This window comes from Eutrigla gurnardus (genome assembly GCF_963514095.1).
Source record: "Eutrigla gurnardus genome assembly, chromosome: 23".
Taxonomy (NCBI): Eukaryota; Metazoa; Chordata; class Actinopteri; order Perciformes; family Triglidae; genus Eutrigla; species Eutrigla gurnardus.
In genome coordinates this window covers 6990065-7014254 of record NC_139934.1, presented here as the reverse complement: position 1 = coordinate 7014254, position 24190 = coordinate 6990065, and the positions used below count along the sequence as shown (strand labels likewise).

At 47.1% G+C, this 24190-nt stretch overlaps 1 protein-coding gene across 8 annotated transcripts in view; it reads left to right on the top strand.

Moving 5' to 3' along the window:
- The window catches only part of LOC311008753 (nuclear factor 1 B-type-like), a 58777-nt gene that overhangs the window by 23191 nt on the left and 11396 nt on the right, over positions 1-24190 (top strand). For 3 of the 8 annotated variants that reach the window (XM_084002598.1, XM_084002596.1, XM_084002602.1), the window contains exons 3-10: positions 12647-12703; positions 14172-14240; positions 16525-16645; positions 16841-16962; positions 19652-19783; positions 19979-20163; positions 22066-22201; positions 22474-22556. In XM_084002598.1, the coding sequence (XP_083858724.1) occupies positions 12647-12703; positions 14172-14240; positions 16525-16645; positions 16841-16962; positions 19652-19783; positions 19979-20163; positions 22066-22201; positions 22474-22556 (905 nt within the window). Of the gene's footprint in view, positions 1-12646; positions 12704-14171; positions 14241-16524; positions 16646-16840; positions 16963-19648; positions 19784-19978; positions 20164-22065; positions 22202-22473; positions 22557-24190 lie in introns of all 8 variants that reach the window. The other 5 variants (XM_084002597.1, XM_084002601.1, XM_084002595.1 and 2 more) reach the window with 3 other exon arrangements.

Sequence of the window (24190 nt, the reverse complement as noted above, 5' to 3'; positions counted from 1 at the left end):
GGTTTCTTTCTCCTGCTCCTCTCCGCACAGGCCTCTCCTGTAACCTTGAGAGAAGCCCGCGCAGGCCCCAAGTTCAACGAGTGCATGAGGCATATTTTCGCTGAGCGTGCTTGGACCGCCCCACTAAACCCCTCGACCCCCCCTCCCTCCTCACCATACATACAGCTCCTTTTTTTTTTTTTTCCCTTCTCCCCTCCTCCTAAAGAGGACTCCCTGTAGGCCTCGCCTTTCACAGCCCCTGCAAAGGAAATACATTATGTGTAAAAAGAATTCCATATGGTGTCATACGATCTGTGTAATTCTCTCTCAATTGATAAAAAAAAAATATCACCTTGTACGCACAAGCCTGTCCTTTGTGAAAGGCACTTTGTACACGATGTACTACCTTGTAACTTTTAGTCAACTTTTCCCCCCCAAAACAGTTACAATCAAGTTTATTCAATTATGAAACCACAGATGGGATCCATGTAATGGAATAAATGTCTCCATTGATTGAAAAGCACCAGCTCATCAGAGGGGGAAATACTTATCACATCCTTGTTCCTTTATAAATACCTGGAAGTCACATGTAGGCAGCTTTCTGGAGGTGTGCCTGACATCAGCTGTTGTAGCTTACAGTGAGGCCTCCTGCTTTGGCTGAGGGGTGGTGGGGGGGGAAGAGTGTGGCGGTCCTACGGGTAGGCTGTTCCAGGTAAGCCCTGCCAAGTTCAAGTGGCTTGGACCAAGCCCCGCACCGCAAATTGGGAAGTGTTTCTGCAGGGTTGCCAACCTCGTGAGAGAGCTGTGATTGCAATAAGCCTGTTGTGCCGTCGGTGTCTGCAGAGACATAGTGTATTCTACATGCACGTTCAAGCAGGCCCTCAGGAGGAGGGGTAGAAAAAAGCCATGTTGAGATGTATATATGCGGATGCTTGCCAGGAGGAGGATCATAGAGTCTAGTGGCGGCCCATTGATATCCCACTTTCAGTTCCCATGATGCAACATTGAAGCTACTATCATGAGCTTATGTTATTAAGCTTTTGGAAGAGATTCCAAGCCAAATACAGTGTCACTACATATGTTATGTATAGATGGATATATCGGTATATTTTCTTAGGAGGCAATTGCACATGATAACGGTGACTACTAGATCTGTGCGAGGGTATGACTATGTTGAGTCCGTGTCGGTGGGGTTGCTCACAGCTCCTAAGACGATCATGCCAGAAACATTAAGCATAATCGGAACAGCCATGCTTGCCTTCCTGTGCCAAAAACAGGGGCCCAAAACAGGAACTACCTCACTCCTCATCCTCCTGCAGCATTTTACCCCAAGGCCCTGTTTGCCCTCCTACCCCAAGCCCCGATCTTTGTGAATAAACCTCTGGCATCTCTGATAAAGTGAAAACAACACGCTCGGGCGAGTGGAAAGCAAGGGCTGTGGGATCTGGCCGTTAGGTCGGTGCGTAAAGGCCTCTGAGGTACGGTTCTGAGTGGACAAATGCTTGCAGGCTGAGGAAGTGGAGGAAGGAGTGCTGGGCGGGTTATAGGGATCGGTGGGAGGCGTGCGGGGCGAGCGGGTTACAGGGAAAAGCGGCAAAAGGGGAATTCCCTTTCCTGAACTGGAAAGCGATGGAAAAAGTGACTGCTAGATCTTGTTCATGCCGCTCCATGTCAAAACAGCCGAGCGCTGCCGTCATCTGTGCAAATATTTCAAGAGATTATGGTTTTGGAGCCTCGTGGGAAAGGCTGTAGCCGCGCAGCGAGGACAGACCCGACTTAAACTCGCTTTAACAGAAAAGCTTTGCCTCCTTAACTTTTATCAGAGCACGAGTGTAATGACAAAGCCACGTTGCCTGCAAACAAACACGGAAAACCCAGCCAGGTGAGGCCCGATGACACACGTCTTTGTCCTGCGTATCATCGTAGGCAATTTGGCAACAACCCAAAAATAATTTGGAAACAAAGGGCCTTTACATGCTCATCCTAAATAGACGCAGCATGCATGCGTGCTCGCTACGCACCTTTTGTTTCATGCAGCGTGTTCAATATGACCGCAGTTTGCGATGCAAATCCGATATCTGATATCTCAATACTGATACATCCAACAACCAAAAAAATAAAAAGCGTACTGATGCAATGCGGTCTGACCATGTGACCAAACACGCTCCTTTTGGATGCCATGCTTCTGCCGTAACCTTGTTTATGGCGCTCAAACAACAGAATCTGAAATTAATTTAGCGCCTCTCCTCTTCCCACTGTAAACTGCCGCTGCGCAGCCAAACCACATGTTGTTATTGCTGCAGTGGCAGAGGGGGCTGCCCCAGCAGGCCTTAGTAGCACAGAACAGATTTGCTCTCTGTTTTTTTGCCAGGAATGTGGAATACAGTTCTCTCTCTCTCTCTCTCTCTCCGCAAATACTCGCCTAGCATGCACGAAAGTCTGATTTCTAAATCTTGTGGCGTGGTCGAAGGGGAGGGGGGGGGGATACTCCAACCTGAGATAAGATGAGCACGTTCTGATCTCCTGTGAGATGTTTTGTCGTGATTATCTGGTGCTTTTGTTGTGGTAAGTGACGGGTTGACTGCGTTTTTGGTGTCTGAATCGTGCACCGGGGACCTCCAACCGCAAAGAGCAAAGAGATGGTGTGCACCTCAACTGCCGTTAGCTGCATATCTCCAGACAGTTGGAGGAGGAGGGGGGGTGGGGGGGGGTACACGAGGAGCAGAGGAGCTCCACTGTCTCTGGATGGCTGCCAACACTCTGACCTTGTGGCGGGCACAGCCGCTGTCACTCCCTCTTGAGTTATGTGAGAACCTGTTTTATGATGCCGTTCTTTCTTTTTTATATATATATATAAATATATATATATATATATATATACCACTGCTCTGCATCTGAGTATGGCTCGCCAAATGAGTGTGATTCCACCAACAGAACCACCAACACTTTTTTTTTTTGTATGAGTCGTGGTTTCTGTGAAATTACTCCCATAATTCCCCCCCCCCCCACTCCCCTCCAAAGCCCCGATCCCCACAGATGCTTTGATTCGAGCCAGCTCTGACTGGGGGCCTCCGTCTCCAGGCTCATTAACAGGAAAGGAGGGGTTTTACTGGCCATGCGGCAGGCAGCCGGCATTTAAACCACCAACAAGCGCCTCGATCGGCCTGCCGCATATGCACACCCTAAAGAGTCGAAACATCTTTCCGTCATTACTGCACTATTGGGAGTAGGAAGTTCGGGAAGGTGTGGGCATTATTAGAGCTAAGGCGCTTGAAGATTGGTCCACACCTTGCCAGAAGGTGCCGTCAAGTAATATCTAATCCACATGTAGGATTAGCTACGTAGCATTTCCAATTTTTATTTTTATATTTCAGTATTCTTATCCAGCAGTAACTCCATGATGCATGTCTGAATAACAGATCAGGAGGGATGATGATGCAGCAGCATAGTAAAGAAGAAAAAGCTGCAAGACTGTGTTCATTTGCACCTGCAGCTTCATTCCCTTCTGGAGTTGTAATGGCAAAAATAAACTGGCTCGACATCTGTTGGCAATGTCAGTAGTCTGTTTTTATGCTTGTAATGACACATTAAACTCTGTGGTTGATTCCCCCCCACACCTCCTCCTTCTCCACCCTATGTCCCGTTCCAGGGGAGCAGTGCCAGCAAAATCGTCTGAATGAGTGCACGCTTTGTTTTCTTTGTCTGTTTTGGGCCAAGCTCTGGCCTTAGATGTAGTGACATTCTATGATCGGATAATTCCTTCCACGTCCCCGGTTTAAGGTGTGTGTGCACGTGTGGGTGTGTTTGTGTGCGCTTTTTACCGCCGCTCGCTTGGCAGAGCCCGGGGAGTGCAAACAGTGGCAATGGGTGGCGGGGATCCTCGGTGGCCTCTCGCCCAGCTGGAGGAGAGCCATTTGCCCTGTGAGGGAGCACCCAGTCGCCCTGGCTTGGCCCGCTGCTCTCACCAGTGGGAACTCCACTTGGCTTTGGCGTGACGCCGTCGTAAGCGCTGACAATCACTGACACATCATTGGCTGAGGCCTCGCAGACACGCAGCATTACACAGGCCTGAGTCAAAACTCAGTCTGGAATGGCAATGCATACAAAAAAAAGCTCTTTTTCCTCTGATATCAAAAAATAAAATCCTTGCATTCATATTTATATTTTCCCCATAGATCACTTATAAATGTGACATTTCTACAGGTTTGTAAGCTGATTGTGATTGTGGGGATTCGTCGTGAAATCCAGTTGCATTCTACACGACTGTTCATTTCTTGGGTTTGGCCGTGTGTTTGCCGTGAGATAAAGACGTAGCGTACCGCTGCAGCTCCTAACTGTGCTCCCTTATCAGTGCAGACCAGAGCGCTATCGAACGCATTAATAAACCGACGCGTGGTGAACTGGTTCAGGTGAAGCTGAGAAAGTGGAGGAAATCTGGGGGCATATTTCAGATGCTTTTCAGAAAGGTATGTCTGGAAACGAAACAATGCAGTATTTATTAACTGTGTGTGTGTGGAAGTTGAAAGGAAGTTGGCGGCTAAAACCAGTTAAGCCTCGCTAGTATCACAACCAGGCTGTCCCTGAACTATGATCTGTGGGCCAACTTGTCTCTCTTGGGAGAGTGGGGAATTTCCCAGACCCCTAAACACCCCCACCATCTCTCATTCCCTCCCCCTCCCACCTCCCCCTCCCCTCCAGGCCAGTCGAGACGTGTAGGTTTGAACCCTCTCTCTGGGTTTCTGGCCTCCCATGCCCATTGCCACTCAAGCAGCAGGGGTCCAGTGCATTTGTCTCATAATTATCCGACTGGATGGGGGGGTTCTGAAGATGAAAGAGGCGAATCACAGAGCTCCTCTGTCAAAGGTCTGTCTGCCTGACTGGGGGGGTTTGGAACTATCTCCCTCTCCCTCTGTCGCAGCATCCACCGCCCTCCACCACCACCTCCACTCCATCACACACACACACTCACAGTCTTACTTTTCCTCAAGAGCCGCCTCCACAGAGCATAATCGCCAACAGTGAACGCTCGTGCACGGCCCCCCCCCCCCTCAACCAGCCACCCCGCTGATTCATTCACAACTACAAAACTGCAGAAATACCCCCCACCCTCACATCCTGAAAGACTTCAGACTCTCTCTTTTTTTTTCCGTCTCCCCCCCCCCTCCACATGCTCCGCCCACCAACCCATCGGCTAGCCGCCCACCTCACCCTCTCACCCCCCATCCGCCTCCTCTTTTCTCCTCTCCCCCCTCCCCACCACCACCTTTCTCCTTCTTCTCCTCTTAACTACTGGCTAGGAGTTAATGGACTGTTTTGGCTAGTCTCCAGACGGTGAGTGTCACCTCATTAGCCTATAGCGGCTCGCTCCCAGACTGCTCCTTGTGTGTGTGTGTGTGTGTGTGTGTGTGTGTGTGTGTAGGAGGAGGACTACAACGACGGAATGTCATTGGTCTGTCCCCCCCCCCCCCCCCCACCCTCCCACCACACACCCCTTACCCTCTATCCTTCCCCTTCCCACCACTACAATGAATGAGAAAACACGCATGCATAATTAAATCTATAGTCTCGTCCTCACTCCCTCCCTTCCCTCCTTCCTCCACAGCCGTGCATTAAAAAAAACAAAAACGCTCCTGTTTGGAAGTTTGCCACCGTGGAGGAGAAAAAAAAAAAAAGCGGTGTCTTCGAAACCAGAGAGATGTGGCCAACCTTCCACCCTCTCATGGACCTATTCTTTTTTTTTTTTTCATCCCGGCCCGCCGAATGGCAGGGTGGCAACAGCGGGCGAATGTAAATGCCACCCGGTCCTGCCAGTCAATTACGCCGCAACAAAGCTAATTGTTTGTTTGGTGCATACCAAAAAGATGCCGAGGTTGGCCATTGATGGGCCCATTGTTTCTACGCAGATGCAGGGGTCTTTTTTTTTTTTCTCACAGGCTAGACTTGACGCTGATTAAACTTTTGAATGATGAGACCACACTTTTCGGGGGGGAAATCAGCTAATCTATGCGGCTGTTGTAAAGTGTAAATTATGTTAAGCCTACATCTAAGAATTTTCCTTATCAGTGGATCTTTTGATTCAGTTTTCGAAAATGTCGGACAAAATCGCCCATCCGCAGTCATCCAGAGCTTGTTTTACTCCAAATTCAAAGATATTCAATTTGCAATAATAAAAATTGAGTCGCTAAAGCCAGCAAACGTTTATAATTAATGCATATTAAATGACGCAGAAAGACGATCAAAAATATAAGAGATTAATTTCCTGTCGGCCCACTTTTTTGATTAAAGAAATTCGCTATTCATACATGGAGATATATCTGCTTTAATGCAGTGGATGTTGCCAGGTCCTGCGAAAGGAGGGGAAGAAGTTTCTTACGAGGAAAGTGACATGAATAGAAAGAATAAAAAAAATAAAGAGGAAAAGGCCACATTGTGTAAGGACAACCGGAGAAAAGAGTGGGTGGAGGTGGAAACATTAAGTGGGACGCAGTGTGCTGACTGGAGGCCGGGCTGCTCATTTTTCATCGGACAGATGAGGCACTGTGTCGCGTTGTGTTGCGTAGTTGTAGAGCACGGATGTGTGTGTGTGTGTGTGTGTGCACATATACCGCATCACGGCGTTCGGGGCTTTTGATCTGGTGTTTGTGTACCGCGGTATATGCATCCGTGTAGAGGTGGGTAAACTTTATTTCACAAATTAAAAGGTGGGGAAGTTGAATTTAGATGGGTCAACCCTCATCTGCATCCGTGGTTTTGTGGCTGTGTATCCCTTTGTGCATCGCCTAGGTTCTTCCTTCTCCTCTCCCGGGCCGGTGTGGCTAATGATCCGTCAGGCCATTCAATCCCTTGTTCAAGGCCCACTCGCCGCTGAATGCGCTCCCTCCCCGTCCACGCTGTTTGGTGACCTCAATGAGGAGCCTGTTGTCCCGCCGGCTCGGTTAAAATGCTCTCCTCTTTTCACTGCCGTGAGAGTTTACAGAGGAAAAGGCGCAGAGACTCGTCGAGGGAGAGAAAGAGGGCCCGCGCTTCGCGGCATTAGTATGCACCGGTTAGAAACAAACACACACACACACACACACACACACGGAGGTGGCGGCGCTCACGTCGAGAGACGCACACGCACACAGAGAGATACAAGTGAGTCGGGTCACACACAGTCAACCACAAACACATACACTGTATGGCTTCTCATTGTTCTTGTCTGGGCTGGGATCCCACTTGATTCCATAAGTCTCAAAACCCTGACAGTCCTACTGTGTGTGAGTGTGTGTGTGTGTGTGTGTGTGTGTGTGTGTGTGTGTGTGTGTGTGTGTGTGTGTGTGTGTGTGTGTGTCTCCCCTTCTGCTCTATTGAACAAGTCTGTGGTGTCTGGCTTGGAGAAAAGAAGGCAAAATGTCATTGTTCTCACAGACGTTTCAACTTTGCCCCTCTCACTTTCTATGTGCCTTTCTCCGGTTTTTCGTCTGAGCGAGTGTGTGTGTGTGTGTGTGTGTGTGTGTGTGTGTGTGTGTGTGTGTGTGTGTGTGTGTGTGTGTGTGTGTGTGTGTGTGTGTGTGTAACTCATCCTACTGTACCTGCATTCCCCCGTCAGTGGCAGTCATCCGATAGGGTAGCTATCCGGATTACCAGGTGCTCCTTTTAAGCCAATAAGAAATACTTGCCTTGTTCCAATTATGAGATAATCATTACAGTGTCACGTAGTGTATAGGCACCACTGGGGGAACATAGTCGCTCGCAGTTTGTCAAAGGGAACCCAACACCAGGCATTTCTGTCTGTGAAGAGGTATCACTGATAATACAGCCGACAGTTATGTATGGAAGAGGTCGTTAAAGAGTCAATTTTCAATACTCTGCTGCTCAGGAAGTGTTCAAAATACACATTTTTTGTTTTACTGCTTAGTCAAACCTCATCTTGCTGGCGAGACAATGCCACCCCACGACGGCGTCCCATATGCCCGCGGCGCCCGTCTTCCCCCTGCACCCTCGGCGCCAATATCTCTTTCCTTTTCGGCCAGGTCAGGTGCCAGGCTTTTTTTTTTTTTTTTTTTTTTGCAGAATGCCATGCATGAGTCCGGGTGAGGGGAGGGAGCTGCGATGCCAGAAATTGGTGTGTGTGTGTGTGTGTGTGTGTGTGTGTGTGTGTGTGTGTGTGTGGGGAGGGGTTGGCGGCAGGGGGGCATCGCCAGTTGGCAGGCTGGCACACAATGGCTGGCACGATAAGATCCTCCCTCTTCTGCGGGCAGATTTCCTCGCCCATATCTTTTGTTTGGCTTGTTTGGGTTGCGGCTCATCCTGATAAAGGCCACTTTGTTTAGACAACAAAGCGCGAGGGAGGGAGAGAAGTGAGAGATAGAGAGACAAAGAGATAGAAAGAGAGAGAGAGAAGGGGGCATTAAAAAAAAGGCGGCAAAGGGGGGAAAGTGCCAACGCAGATGGAGACATAAAAAAAATAAAAGACATAAGTGTAAAAACAGAAATTTGAAGACGTAGTGTTCACTTATCGCCGGATAAGATATCTCCACAGATCCACTGAATAGATGCACACAGAGGTGGGAATGAAAAGATACAAAAGAGGAGGGATACTGTTGCAGCGATAGGCGGATAGCGAGGAGGAAGAAAGACGGATTTGGAGAGGAGAGCAGGTTCTGCCGGCTGTTGGAAGCCAGCCCGAATAGCGTGAGGTCATCGGCAAAGCTGTGAATGATAGAAACCAGGAGCAGAGGAGGACACGGGACACACACACACATTCCATACCGGCACATGTACAGTCATTTACGCGTACTGTTAAGACTTGCATGACCCTGTGCACACGCGTATTTCGTCTGTGCACATCCAAGGAAGGACAAACGGGGGGGAAAAGAAAAAGCAGGGAGGACGCCGAGCAGAAAGTCTGCTCGGCCACATCAAATATTTACTCAGGAGCAGCTGTATTGTCGAAACATTACGCATCGGAGCCGCGCCGTAATTAGGTCGATATTTTCTGCCCCTCTCTCTCCGCTTCCCTACTTCGCCGTGAGTTCCACCCCTTCTCCCACCTCTCCTCCACGCTCTCTCCTTCCCCTCCCCTTCGCCTCCCCGGGGCTGCTGAAATGCGTCTTGGCTCGGGACCCATGCCTCTGGCAGCCAGAGTGCTATACATGTGCACAGAACCCCGCTCGGCATAAAATGGCTGCCAGACAGGCTTCTCCTCCTGAAATGTCGACAGCGGCATGCATCTGCAGGGTGTGCGTGAATCGCGCGTGCGCACTCTTGTTTTTCGTGGAGGATATATATATATATACGTGTCTGCAAAAAAGAAAAAAGGAGAAAAAGTTTTCCAAACTATGTGGCTAATTTAATCCACGCTGTGTGTGTGTGTGTGTGTGTACATGTGTGTTCCGCAATTTAGCGGGGAACAGAATGGGTGTATTGCCAAAAAAATGAGAGGGTGGGTTAGGAGAGTGTTTTAGTGATTATAAAATCCAGGCGAGGAACACACTTGGGGGTGGAGAAACCTCACAAGCTCTGAGAAACTTTCTTGCAGAGCCAGATTTCTGTTGCCATTACCCCTAATTGCCCTAATCGTTACAGTGGTATGATAAGTATCCCACTGGACAAGAAGGTGTAAGAACTCGTGGACACATCCAAAATACCCACAAGCCCCCTCTGCTACTTTTTTTTCCCCTCCTTCCTTTTTTTTTTTTTTTTGCTGAGTAACAGCAGATAATCTGATTCATACGTGGTGCCTTTTTTTTTTCCTTCACTTCCTTCATGATCCGGTTTGTTTATTTAAACAAGTGGCAGGGACGGAGGGTGCCAAGAAATGTTGTTTTTGGATAAGGGCTGTGTGTGTGTGTGTGTTGGAGAGGACGTGTGTGTGTGTGTGTGTGTGTGTGTGTGGTGTCTGGCCCTGTGATCGAGGCCTGCCAAGCTCCCAGGGCAAAGCCCAGCCTCCTCGACCGCAACTGTTTATTTACAGGTTACACTACTGTTTATTTGAAGACTATCGGATTGGCCGGGGTTCTGCACAGGACACCTTTTAGATACAGATACCAGGCCTCCGGATCTAAAATATGCCACTTCTCTACTCTATTTCAGCCACTTTAGGTACTGCGTTTTTTATTTATTTTTTATTACTAATAATGAGCACTTAAATCCAATTGTGTAATCCAGAATTAACTGTATTTTCCCCGTCTGTGATCTAACATTTAGGCTTTATTTAAATACCTGTTGAGTGATACAATTAAAAGAAATATACGCCCAATAATATAATAATCACCCTGAAAGGAGATGAAGGAGCATGAGGCCGCCCTTTCCTCGGGTCAAAGGTAAAATGTAATGCAATAGGGGAGGTGTTTCCAGCGCCGGTGCAAGCCTGGCAGATGCGCCATATGCTCGCATCCCACCTTGAGTCATCCAGGTGGTCTCTCCCGGTGCTACATTGGGGCCTCATGCTGGAAGATGCTGCCTGGGATCTCTAATTGCCACCGCCATCTGCTCTTTTTGTCATGGTTGCCTGTTCAGCCCTGGAAGAAGAAGAAGAAAAAAAAAAAAAACACAACAACTAAAAAAAAAAACACAAACTCTGATCCGATCAAAACGAACCCTCCCCTCCTCGTTCCTCGCCACCTTTTCCAGCGTTCACCTCCCCTCCGCTGTCCGACGCTCCTTTCTCTCCCTCGCTGGCCCCGTTTCTTTACCACTCAGCAGTTCTCAGGGCACAAGTGTAGACTTGGCAGCCGTAACGAGACTGATGGATGACTCTGAAAGTGGCATTGGAGGGGGAGGGGGGCGGGGGGAGACAGGGAGACAAGGCCACTGGGCTCCCTGCAATCACTTTATGGACATGTGCTGTGCCAAATCCACACAAACCTCTGCTCGCTCACAAAAGCACCTTCGTACAGTGTGTGTGTGTGTGTGTGTGTGTGTGTGTGTGTGTGTGTGTGTGTGTGTGTGTGCGCAAGGCAAACTTTTGCTGAGGCCGGACATCGGACATTTTGTTCAATAGTTTACAACTTGAGTTTATATAGATTTTATCGTCAACTTGATGAACGGAAACTTATTCCATAACAATTTGGATGATTGATTGGTTTGATTAGTGCAAATTATTCTCCAATTTGAATATTTTCTGCTCTTTTTTTAACTGTATTTGATTGTGGTTTTGGTGTCTGATGGGTATATTTCATTACTTTGTGCATCCCTAGCTGCTTTAACTAGTTAAAAAGTTTCTATGTGCACATGAGGGATTTAACAGGCCTCCCTTAAAAAGAATGAGAAAACATAAGTCACCCTGATGTTTTTTCGTAACGTTTTTAGGAAGCCGAGCAGAGATGTATTGTGGGACCATAACTTGTACGTTACTCATACATTTTTAGGGCTAAGCATACTGGAAAGAGGGGATTTTCTTTCTTTTTTTTTCTTCTTCTCCTTAACGTATGGTCCTCTCCCCTCCCTACTTTGTCATTGTTGAGCTCCGGCCAAGAACATTCTGTTTTTGCAGTGCTGTTTAATAGTCAAATTTAGGAGAGGGGGAACAAGAGAGAGAGGGAGAGAGACACGGAGAGAGAACAAGTAAGGGATAAATCTTTCAACTTTTTTTTTTTTTTCTCTCCTCCACCCCTCCTCTCCTTCCTCCTCTCCGTTGCCTGCGTAACGGCAGCTCATGAGAGCTGCGGCAGGAAGAAGGGGGTGTCCGTTTTGCGAGGACGAGGGTATCTGAGTTCACCGTTTCCAGCTTCTCGTCTCGGGTCGCGTTTTTAAAAAAAAAAGATGGTAACGTCCCTGCTGGTTCTCAGGAGCACACGTGGGGCTCCGGCCCGGTCCGGATCGTTCCGGGGTTTGCACTCGGATGCTGTCGTCCCATGTGTGTGTGTTGGAAGGCCTCACTGTTTCCCCAACATGCATATCTGATGATTTATACACTTCATTTGTTTCGCAACTTTTTATGCTGTTGCGTGATATAAAAGAGGAAAATAAAAGTGCACGTATGCCTGTCGGTGATCAAGCGGAGCAGGAACTGCCAGGGAGCGATAGATTCCCCCCTCCCGTCGAGGTGAAAGACGTCAGTCCGGGCCGCCTCATACCAAAGCCTGCGCGCTGTAGCCGGTGGAAAGAATTCCACTCATGTTTCCTTGTGTTTCCCCGCCCCTCTTGTCCTTCTCTCCACGTTTTTTGTTCTGTGCTCGTACCTTGCACAGCAGGACCGAACACATTCTGTATCCCCCCCACCCCACCACCCCACCCCAACACTCCCTCAGCCCCTTTGAAAAATCACCCAGAGGTCTGCCGGTAAAAACTTTTAGGCTATCCAGTGTCAGACAGAGAGGTTTGCCCTCCCATTAATGGTAATGCTATTCAAACAAAACCGTCTTGTTTAATGTACAGCGGGTATGCTCGCCTTGACTGGAAGATAAGGGGAAAAAAACATTAATGCAGGAAGTCCTGAGTCCCCTGAAATGCACTTTGTCTTGTGTCTTGACAGAAGTTATTTCTTCTTCTTTCTTTTTTTTGAAGGGACCTCAGTGAGTTTGTGGTTGGTGTGGGACAAACTGTAAATTAGATTAAAGTTCTGATTTATATTTTTTAAATTAGAAGGATAAAAAGCGTTGACAAGAAACCCGTGTTTCAGTAAGATGTCCTCGTGCTTATACTAAGCCCCCCCCCCCCTCCTCCCATCTCTCTGTGTTTGCAGACTCGCAGCAGTCAGGAAGTCCCAGTAACAATGAGCCAGGCAAGAACCCTCTTCCAGGTATGTACTGTACCAGTCCTCCTCCCTCCTGTCATCGCTCTATTGTTCCTCTGCAGCTTGCCCTCTGTACAGCGGCCTGCGTCACCTCCAACTTAACTAGTCCAAATAGCGTTGATCTGCCGTGAACTCGGTGACTTGTCCCTTCTGAGTCCAGTGTCTGACGTGAAATAAATAGGAATTAAAAAGTCATTTTTCAGCTCCTCCTGTGGGCCGTTTTAAACGTTGCATGGAGCGAGGGGCGGGCGATTAAATTGGATCTTTAAATATGATACGTCATCATCGTTGGGAAAACAAACCAACCAAGAGTGTAATCGTTTCAACAGATCGTACCTTTTTGGCTTGAAAGTGCAACGTGTCACGGTTGACGGCAGCCGACAGCGCCGTCGTTCCCCTGGACTGACCTGCTCCGTGTCGTCACAATAGTGGAATGAAAATAGTTTGAGAAGTATAATTAGTTGTCTACCTCAAGAGCTGGTTCTGTCGACGCGCGGTGCCAAGGAAAACATTCTGGCGAGCCAATGACTCAAACCTTGGAGGCCCTCGGCGGTGGCACAGTTCTCCGCAGAAGCCGTTGGCTCACTGGAGGCGCGAGGTGCCAACCGAGCCGCCCGCCTATCTATCTCCCTGGCACGGCCCCGAGTGCCCTTGGCATCGCTTCAAAGCCGAGTTGGAGTCAAAAACTTGTCTTGTCTGTTTGGGGTTTCTGATTGATGGCCTCTGATTAGAGTCCAGGTGATGCAGAAGGCGTCAACACAGCAAAAAATACACGTTTTAATTCATTTATTTATAAAAAAAACTACTTTTTTCTGACATTTATAATACTTTTTTTTACTCTGTGTCAAACTTGTTAATTTCCATCGGAAGCAGTGAATAATCTTTAACACAAACACCGCAGTGACACTTTAAGGTGGATGTCGCTCGCTGCGGAGTCAATATTTACAGTCATAAAGTTTTGCTTGTGCATTCGATCTAATAGGCAGCGCCGGCGGCTCGCCGCTCTCAGCGGCGTTTGAGTCCACACGACACGCCCCCTTCCTCACACACCTGTCCCGTCACTCTTAACTGCACTGCACACAATGATTTGTACCCGGGCTGTTAGTTCTTCACACACTTCACTGGAAAATCCAGAACAAATAAAGTTTTGTTTTCATTATGGGCGCATTTGGAAATATTTAAATAAACACAGGATGGTTCCCATATTTACCATCTTTTTTTAAAAGGATTATGGGTAATCTGTACACCGTGTATTTACTTATTGCTGACCTCATCTTGTGTTTTTGTTTGATATTTTGATCTCTTTCTAAATCTAAAATATTATGAAAAGAAACGTTTGTCTTTGACTCAGAAAGATAATGCTTTATTGACAACGAGCATGAAGGACGAATGATTTTCACACTTGATTTCACATCTGTTTAAAAGTATTTAAGGAATAACAAGCGTGCTTTTCTCTGTGTCTCCTTGTCTGCAGTCTACTTGGAAGACAGCTTCATCAAATCGGGAGTCTTCAGTGTTACAGAACTGGTGCGAGTGTCCAGAAGTGAGTACAGTTTCAGGTATTCTCTGTCTTATCAGCGGGGCGGCGCTATGCTGGGAATCACACGAGGACACCAAAGTCCGTGTACTTAAAGCAATGATAAAGGTGTTCCCGTCCCTAACAGGTGCAACGTCCGTCAATCACAGTCCGCACACACACACACACACACACACACACACGCCCGAGAAGATTCTAATCAGCTAACTGCAAACAGCCTAATCCTAGTTTTGTTATTTAGGTGTTTTCACAGCTTTTTCAACATACAAGCGTGTTTACTGAAATCCCACAGTGTGGTAAATCCAGTCGGGCCAGTCCGCGATGAACCAACACGTCTGTGTGAGCCTGCATGCATCTGTAGGGACACGTCTGCCCTCCGGGAGGCCGTTGAGCGGTTGTTCTTGCAGCCGTCCTCGTGTCTCTGATGACTGAGGGCACCCCGGGGCGCCGTTTTCCTCTACTTTGGCTCTGGAACATGCCCACGGTGCACCGAGTTACCCCCAGTAACCTGTGCTTAAAAGACACATACCTGTGTTGCGCTGTTTGCGTATCTACCCGTCTATTCTGGATGTGGAGACTCAGGGTGGTGTGTAACCCTTTTTTTTTGTTTAAACAACTCTGCAGAAGTGTGAAATTGCAAATATTCTGATAATTGATGAATGAAAATCTTTCGTGGAGAGAATAACCTGGAGACTAAGCGATAATAACAACAACAAAAAAACATATTAATGGCTCCAGAGCAACAAATAGTATAAAATCTTTGTTTTCTGTTCACGTGTTTCTGATGTCACCCCGCTCAGAGACCGAATATCCTTTGAAAAAAGGCTTGTGTTTTTATTTAGCGTTTCATTTGCCCCCTGACCAGATGGCGGCGGCCGCCGCCGCGCCGCTCGTGTTCGCTCTCATGTGACCGCGGCCGGTTCTCACTGAAGCCGCCTCGAAGCGGGGCTGGAATTTTAAAAAGGTCGACGGACACACAGGAATTATCACTCACTCAGCCGGTCACTCCCTGGGAAGATATCTAAGCAGCCGCTCGTCCGTCATCGCCGCCTCTCTCTCAACTCTCCGGGCTGTCGAGACATTCTTTGAAGTCCATCAAAGGGAGCTGCGGAGTTCAAGGCTGACTTGCAGTCCTGTATTTTCCGCGAGGACACTCATTAATGCAACGGGAGCCTCGGGAGTGTAAAGATACTTTGTCAACAGAAAATGTGGACGTGCACAGACGAAACCCCCTTATTCAGTAAGATGAGGTAATCTGCTGGAAATGATTTGCAGAATCATTGTTTCATTTTTTTTTTTCCCCCTCTTAAAGTCAAAGCTATTAAATGAGATGCCAAGAAGCGAGACAGAGATGGTTAGGGGGTATCCTCAGTCATGAATGAAAACAAAACCGACAACAATGCTCTTGTATTCTCGCCTCCTCGGGACGGATGCATTCCTCCACAGACGGTATGGGTAGCAGCGGGTAGGGGACCGTGCCAGGGCTGCAGCAGGCTGCCAGGGCGGAGGCTGGCGGAGGGATCGTGCCAGTGGTGAACCTCAGACCACAACAGACGGCGCCACACACTCCATCCTCTCATCGGCTGCAAAAACCAACCAACCGCTCGAGCTGCAGGCTGCCTCGCGGGGGCCACACACTGGAGAGCGAGAGACACAGGGAGAGAGGGAGAGAGAGAGAGAGTGATGATGGGCGGTGAACCCCTTTTGTTCTGTAAACACCGGCGCAGTCTCCCTTGAAACAATATCCCTCACCTTGACCGCAGTGAGGAAAAACAACACCTTTCCCACTGTAAATCACTGTGTGGGGTAACCAGCGTGAAAGTGACCACGGAGACGCGAGGGAAGTGTTGATGGTTGCAAATTTGGTTTCAACTTTCATCACAAATTATTCTATTTAGGAAAAACCACCAAAATAATAATAATAATGATAATAAAATAGACGTTCATGCAGCTCCAGTAAACTGTCAAGGCTCTTACCTGCAGCCACGGTCGCTTTGGGAAGTCAATGACTTGTTAATCGGGAGTGCTCAGCAGAAATGGCCGTGATGGTCAGACAGTTAACCTGTGAGTAGGGAGCGCTTAATTTGATACACGGGGCCTCTTAAGCGCAAAGCTTCAATAACAGTCACTCAAGCTGTTGTGCAATTAATTGCTCTGGATGTGAGGATGGGGAAGGGGGGGGGGGGGTACTCAGTCTGACAGCGTTGCTGACACAGATCTCCTACTTCGCAGTCATTACAAAGTCTCTCTTTTGTTTTGTTTTTTTTCACCGTTTCTTCTTCCTCTGCAGTGCCCATCACCCACGGCGCTGCGGTAAACTTCTCCATGGCCGACATGCCCAGCCAACCCTACTACCATGATCTGAACTCCAGCGTGGGGCTGCACCGCTCCCTGTCCTCCCCTCCCGGCAGGTCGGTGGCAGTTTAACGGAATATTAATAATATTAACATGTTTTTAAAATGTGTATTTTAAAACTTTTGCATAGACCGGTTTCTTCCAGTCTTTATGCTTTATCAAAGCTACATTTTTAGCCTCCAGATATGAATAACTTAACACAAGGAAGGTTCATGACCCTCAAACTGACTATGCTAAATCATGTCCCGCAGCAAAAGGCCCAAAACCGTCAACATGGAGGAGAACATGGACACCAGCCCGACGGGACCCGACTTCTACTCGTCACCCAGCTCGCCAGCCAGCAGTCGGGCGAACTGGCACGACAGAGACGGAGGTGAGGTTTTTATTATTTTACCTCCTTTATTTACCTTTTTTTTTTTGTCAGGCGTGGATGCACTTCGTCAGAAACACCCTCGGTCACACTCAGTTACACAGACATCGCTTCACCCTCATCGCATGCAAATGGATTATTTGATCAAAGCGGGGGGGGAAAAAAACACCTCTGTGTTTAACGCTCGGCCTTGTCACAAGCTACTGTACATCAATGCCCGCCAACGCCCGTTGGGGTGAACTGCATCTGGTTTCTCTGCACACGAACCCGTTCAACCCTCTTAAAATACATACCATGACAGAGATAGCCCCAGGCACCGCCACTCATAAATGTTTGAACCCATGTGAACCGCTGTCCGATTGTAAATCTGTATTCTCTCACACCTGTCGCTCTCACAAAGGAAACATGGGATCCCACAACCCCGTAGTGTCCGTTATGAGAACAAACTGTTCCAGCTGAAACTTTATCATTTAAGTGCAAGTCGCGAGTGTTTAAATGTTTTAATCATCACGCAGATAGAGAGAGAGAGAGAACTTTATAGGTTTATAAACCGCATGTAGAGCTTCGTAGAGCCGCGCGGCGAATGTGTCAGATGACTTCTCCGGAAATCAGGCTAAACGTCTTGGCTGCACTTGAGAGGAATCGCCCCCGTCCGTCGAGTTTTGGCGGTGACGTGCCAAGTTTAAGGCGCAGGACTAGTTTGAAGGGAATTAAGAAATAAAACGCACCTAATGAGCTCATGCACGGGGACTTAGTGGATCCGTGGAGGAGGAGGAGGAGAGAAAAAAAAGAGTTTTTTTAAGAGAAACAAGAGAGAGAACGGGAGATCCTCGCGGGACAGCTCGCATGTCTCATTACCTCGTCTCCTGGTGCAGAGCAGAGCCCATCACCCTTTTTAATTAAGGCCTCACCGTCCCGTGTTTCCGGATCATTCTCTCTCTGCTGACTTCTCTCCCCCAACAGAGGTGGTAGGAAATGTTTGTTCGACTAAACTATTAGAAATAAAACCCACCTTTTTCCTGTAGTTTTACCTTTTTCTTCATTTTTCTCTTCTTTTCAGTCCTCTTTTTCTTTTTTCTTTTTAAATCTCAATATAATAAGTCGGAAGGCCGAGGGAGGGAAACACCAGCTGACACACGAGAGACGCAGCACTGGTGGGATTCGACCACAGCCCAATGTGGCTACATGGAAATGTGGCCCGTCCTTTTTTTTGCACAAGGCCCGAGGGTGTTGCGCTGCGTAAACTTAGACGCTTTGGGGCAAGCAGAAAGGGAAAGCCGTGGGTAGGAAACTCTCCAAACACGGCCATTATTCTGTCAGGAGGAGAATAAATGAGAAGTGGGGTGATATTAAACCCATATGAGGCCTACCGAGTGCCAAGCGGTCATTCTCTCGCACATGGTTGTCGACAAAAACCTCTCTCCGTGTAGAGGTAGAAATCTTTTTTTTTTTATTATTTTATTTTAAGTCTTAATGTCAAAAACACGTGTTTAATTCCTGTTAATTTCCCTGAAGGATTTAATTAGAAGAGAGGAAAAGCTGAATACCTACGCCGCAGAAAATAGTTCCTATGTATACATGGAAACATCAAGCAGCGATATCAATCTTCTCCAAAGTGTTTCTCCCTCCGAAACAAGAATGAAAGCACTTGAACGTGCATCCTCTCGTGTCCTCGGACTGGGAAATTCCCCTCGAATTCCAGCCACCTTTGTCACCCGTGTGGATCCGTCTCTGCTGTGGGAGGGGGGAGGCAGGGGAAATGCTTCGACAACATGGTTTTTAAAGTTTTTTTTAAAGAAAAAGCACTCGATGAATGCTCGTAGAAGACGTCAGCCTCTCGAATCTATTTGTTATCGCGATGCATTCGGACACGGTGTGGAAAATTGGAAAACACTGCTCATAAAGTTTGTTTTTACTTCATAGAACTACGCAAATGTCTCTGAAAGAACTGCCTTCCCGCCGAGCCGTCAGGATTATTCATGGGGAGTAAGGCCGGGCTTGTAAGGCCGGGGAGAGCAGATGTTACAGTGTAATGTTCTATTTGAGATTACGTGAGGGTCTTGAAATTCTTAAATCCCATTTGAGCGGCTGGCTGCTTTACAACTGTGAATCATATCACCGGGATTTGATGCGTTCTCAGACGAGACGGAAGCAGCGTTTTCACAGGATTCATGTTTCTCGGGGATGTCCAGCGATTTGTAATGATTCCAGAGATTAAGTGATTTTGACCTTTTTTTTTTTTTTTGGCGTTTCGTAATTTGCAAAATTAATTTTTCTTTTCTCCGGGGTGCCCTTGATAATACTAATCCCACGCAGATCAAATTCTGCTTAATTTTTTTAACCGTGATTCATTTTTTTTTGGCACTTAATTCCTTTCATTTGTGAGAAACGCGAGCATTAGTGGAAGCCGAAAGGGAACGGTTTTGATTAATTTTCCGCAATGTACCTAAAAAAAAAAAAAAGAAAGAGGGAGGGAGGGAAAAAAAGTGTTTATTTCTGTGCACGGGTGATGTCATTTAATTTCATTTTACTGTAAGAAAACACAACAAAAACGTTGGGAATGTTTCCTCCCATCTGGTCCTGTGCAAAAAATGACTTTTAAGAGTTTGAATAATCAATAAGGCATGTCGAAATGTTGTGTCCTTGAACGCGCCTTCATGTGTTCTTGTGTTTCCCCCCCCTCGACTAGCAGACATGTCCTCTCCCACCATGAAGAAGCCAGAGAAGCCGCTGTTCAGCCCGACCTCCCCGCAGGACTCCTCACCACGACTCAGCACTTTCTCTCAGCCTCATCACCCCGGCCTAACAGGTGTAGGACACAGTGGTGAGTTACCGGTGACTTTAATCGCCCGGCTCCGTTGCTAAATCTGGATCTCTAATCCACTTTTCCCCTCATAAACACGGTCCAAAACAGAAAAAAAAAATCCAATACTGACATTCCATTAACCCTCTCGGATCAATGATGCTTTATCTTTAGCTAAACGGTCAGTCATGATCTCCCTGTCTGTCTCTCTTGCAGTTATATCGACGCGGAGCCCCCCTCCGCACTCGCCCCTGCAGTTCTCGGCCTCGGCCATCTTGCCCCCGGCGCCGTCACCTTACTTCTCGCACACCACCATCCGCTACCCTCCCCACCTCAACCCAGCTGATCCCCTCAAGAGCTACGTGCCGTCATACGACCCGTCCAGCCCACAGAGCAGCCAGGTCAGCCGCTTTTTTTTCTCTTTTTTTGGTCTTTGAAGAAGAAATGTTGGCCAGAAGTCAGAGGCAGGTTTGGCAAGAGTTTCATGGCCTCAAGTAGTCCTTTGTTATCTTGTTCGGCTCTGCTCCCATCTGACCTAAGAGGAATTATAGCATGCATTTGTCATTATTTCATTATTGCCTCATTGGACTATCTGCAAGTAAACATCATACTGTTGTTTGTTTTAAATTATTTTATTTGAAACCTGCTACTAGTCATTTATCGTCATTAGAATGGCTGCAGAAAAACTGCTTTTTTTCCATAAAATCTAGAAAATATATATTCTTTCTAAATCAGCCCTTAAGCTGACCACAGCCTCATCGACATGTCTCTTTTCATTGTGAACCAGGCTGTTTGTGGGGGAAAACGTATTAGTCAGGAACCTCTAATTACACAAGCTTGGGATTTAATTAGATGAATCTACAGTGAATTGAATTAAACACTTTTCATTTTGCAGGCGAACCCCAGACTGAACTTTGCGGACCGCTTCATGTGACAGAGAAGCATATGTTTGATATCATGTTAAACACGTTCTCAGCCCTTTATATTTGCAGACAAAAACATGACGTACAAAACTGTATCAAGACGTTGGAGTAAATCAAATAGCTCTGGGCTCTTATACATATTGTGGGTGTACACTGCAGCCAGTGTGTTGGAGAGAGAGCAGGCGTCTCTATAGATGAGAGAGCCGTGTGATATTTATGTGAGTTTTATATCCCCGCTGTTCTCACTGTAAACAAAGGCCTCGTACACGGCTCCATCTCCAGAGCAGGGAGCGGGTTAGAGGGGTGTTGGAGGGGCGGAGGGGGGGGCTGTTACTCTAGAGAAAAACCGCGGGGAATGATAAAGGTTGTAAATATTTGCCGTTGCCGGGGCCCGGCTCTTGTGCAGAATTAACTGGCCCTCTGCTGGGTTGCTGGAGAAAAAGGGGAAGGAGGAGGGGGGGAGGCTAGCGAGGTGGGGTCCGGTAGGGAAGAGAGAACGCTGGAAGACCAGTTGAGGAGGGAGGTGGTGGGGGGGGGGGCCTCGGCAAATAACACAGCGCTTATAATCCCGTGGACGAGTGCCAGAATGTTTTTATGCTTGCTTTAACGCAGATTATATTACACTCTAATTAAACATTCTATTCACATCGAAGGAAACCCTGTGGACACAATTCTTTTCTAAAAAGGCCTGTTTGAGTTTTGAACTCGGGGCGGCCCTGAAATGAACGCCCCAGACAGTCTCCAGCCGTCTGAAAGAGGAGCTCCCACTAGCTCCCCTTTATTTATTTCACTATATATATATAAATATATATTTCCTTTGTATTCTCACCATTTTACCAGGTCACCCTCTCAGTCTTTTGATGCCCGAATCCTCCTAAATTCCATTTATGAGCGCCATTAAAATCATTGTTTAAAATCATGTAGGAAATCCATCATCGGTGACGGAGGATCTATTGTTGCTCGTGCCCCCCTCCAAGAGTTTCAGTAATAACTGTGACAACACAGCGACTGAGGGAACTAAAATCTTTTCTTTAGAATAGTGTGAGCCTTTTATTTTCCACCTTTTTGAAGGGGATTTTCTTTTGTTAACGGCCCCAGAAGTGAGATGGGGACATAAAGTTTGTTTAGTGGAAAAGTGTCGTTTGTTAAATGCTTGTATTGTTTTATTGAGTTTTGCCCAACTGCACATTTACAAGCGAACAAACGCTTGTAAACATAAGTCACTGGACACAGTTTGCCTGTCCTCACATGGGGTTTTAGGCTGCTGTTGTTGCTTTTGGAGCACCCTTTGCAACGATATTAATATCAATTTATGACCATGAAAACCCCTCATTCTCATAAAGAGCTTGTGCTGAAGTGTGTTTTGTTCTCTACTTGTAGCCTAACAGCAGTGGTCAGGTGGGAAAGGTCCCAGGCCACTTCACCCCAGTTCTGGCTCCCTCCCCACACCACGGTGCTGTGCGACCCGTCTCGCTCTCCATGCCGGACACTAAGCCCATCACCACATCCACGGAAGGTGAGTCCGTAGCATCACTACACATATCCACATCTATTACAGCACTAGCAAAAATGACAGAAGTAGAAAAATGTTCCTATGCTTATCAACAAAATGTCTACATTTCTGATGAATGGAAGTGTGCCCAAAGTTGAACCTTGTGGCACTCCACATGCCCTTTTGTTTGTTTGTTAATAATATGCCAACAGCTACGTGTAAATTCCTGGAATTCCTAATTGTAATGCAAGCGTGTGTTTGTGTTTTTGTGTTTTTTGCGATGGCGTGTTGCCCAGGCTACTCAGCCCCTGGCACCCCGACGGCTAACCGTTTTGTAGGCCTGAGCCCAAGAGATCCCGCCTTCCTCCACCAGCAACAGGTGAGATCAAGCCCACTCCAGAACCCAGCTCACCTCCTTTTATCCTTTAATTTTTCTGTTCCCCATCTCCCCGCACATCTGATGTGAAATCCCTGCCTTCTGCAAAAAAAACCTGTCGCACTAATAGGCCGAGGTAAAGCGTAGCAATCACTATTAAAAAATGTGCTTTTTAATAGTCAATAGTTAATTAGTGTTTCCACCACAAAAGGATTTAGCTTTAATTATAGTGATAATCAGATCTCTTTTTTTTTGCTTTAAATGCAATGATGTTGTTATTATCACTTTGTTTTAGTGATATAAGCACTTCGGAGGAAAGTCTATTATTTTCAACAACCCTTGAAAGATCCCTGAATTACTCACAATTTAATATCCTCAATATGTCAATGAGCTGAATTTGAGGACATCAATATTGTGCAAATGTTTTGTAAAATACACCCCATACACATAGCATTGATGAATATAAGATACATAGTTTTGAGTGTGTGTGTTAGAGTTTAAGTCTTAGAATAGAAAGTCCGGAAATTCACTGTTATTGTGTGGCCACTGCTCGGAAGATGGATGGGACAAGTGGGTGTCTTTGAGAATGTAATGTGCCCAGCTCTATTTCCTCTCTCACACACACACACACACACACTCACACACACACACACACACACACACCGCATGTAATCAACACACTCATTTACGGCACACAAGCTGAATATTTAGCGTTGGCGTCACGCGGTTGCTCCAGCAGTGGGTTCTAGGGCAGATGTGGTCACCCCCGTGTGTGTGTGTGTGTTTGTGAGTGTGTGTGTGTGTGTGTTTGTGTGCGTCCGCGAGGTCGGGAGTGTTGCGGTGTTGTCGGACGGGAGACAGTGCTCTCTCCCCCCCCCACTCCGTCTTATTGAAAGCGCTGGTCTCAGGCCAAGGCTTTTCCAACCACAACTAATTGAATGCATCTGCACGCGGCTACATAATGATCGCTGGGTTTCTCCTCAGCTCGTTTTTTTTTTTATGTTTGTAAAAATGACAAAGCTGGCCTCTGTTTCCTCTCTCCTCTCTGTATTTCTTTTTCTCTCTCTCTCTCTCTCTCTCTCTGTCTTTCTTACTCCCCATTTTACTCCTAAAATCAGGGTAGGCAAAAAAATAATAATATTGTTTGTGGATATTTGTCAGTCATGGGAAGCTTTTATTCCACCCGGGAGGAGAAGGAGGAGGAGAGGGAGGATTGACTTGGCTGAAGCAGTTTGTCTTCCACATTTTTCTTGTAGCTACTTCTTTCAGTGAGGAGGCAGCAGCAGTGTGAGCTGCTGAATGGACTCCCCCAGAGGGCTAAATCAGCCTGATATCTATGATAATCTAATAAAAGAAATACAGATTTTTTTTCTAATGATCCAAAATTGAATAATCCTAAAACATACATGTATAATCCTGTTGCATCAACAAGACATGACAAGGATTTTAGGCCAAGGAAAGGCTATATTTAGTGGAATAAGTGTCGTTGTCGGCTAACTCAGTGAGTCATCGTGCTTTTTGTTTTCTGTGGTATGATTTAAGGGCCCGGGGCCCGGTGAAGTGACACCAAAGTGTGTCATTGTCCTCACCTGGTGATGAGGATGTTAATTGTGTGGGATCGCTTTGACCGGTTTGTC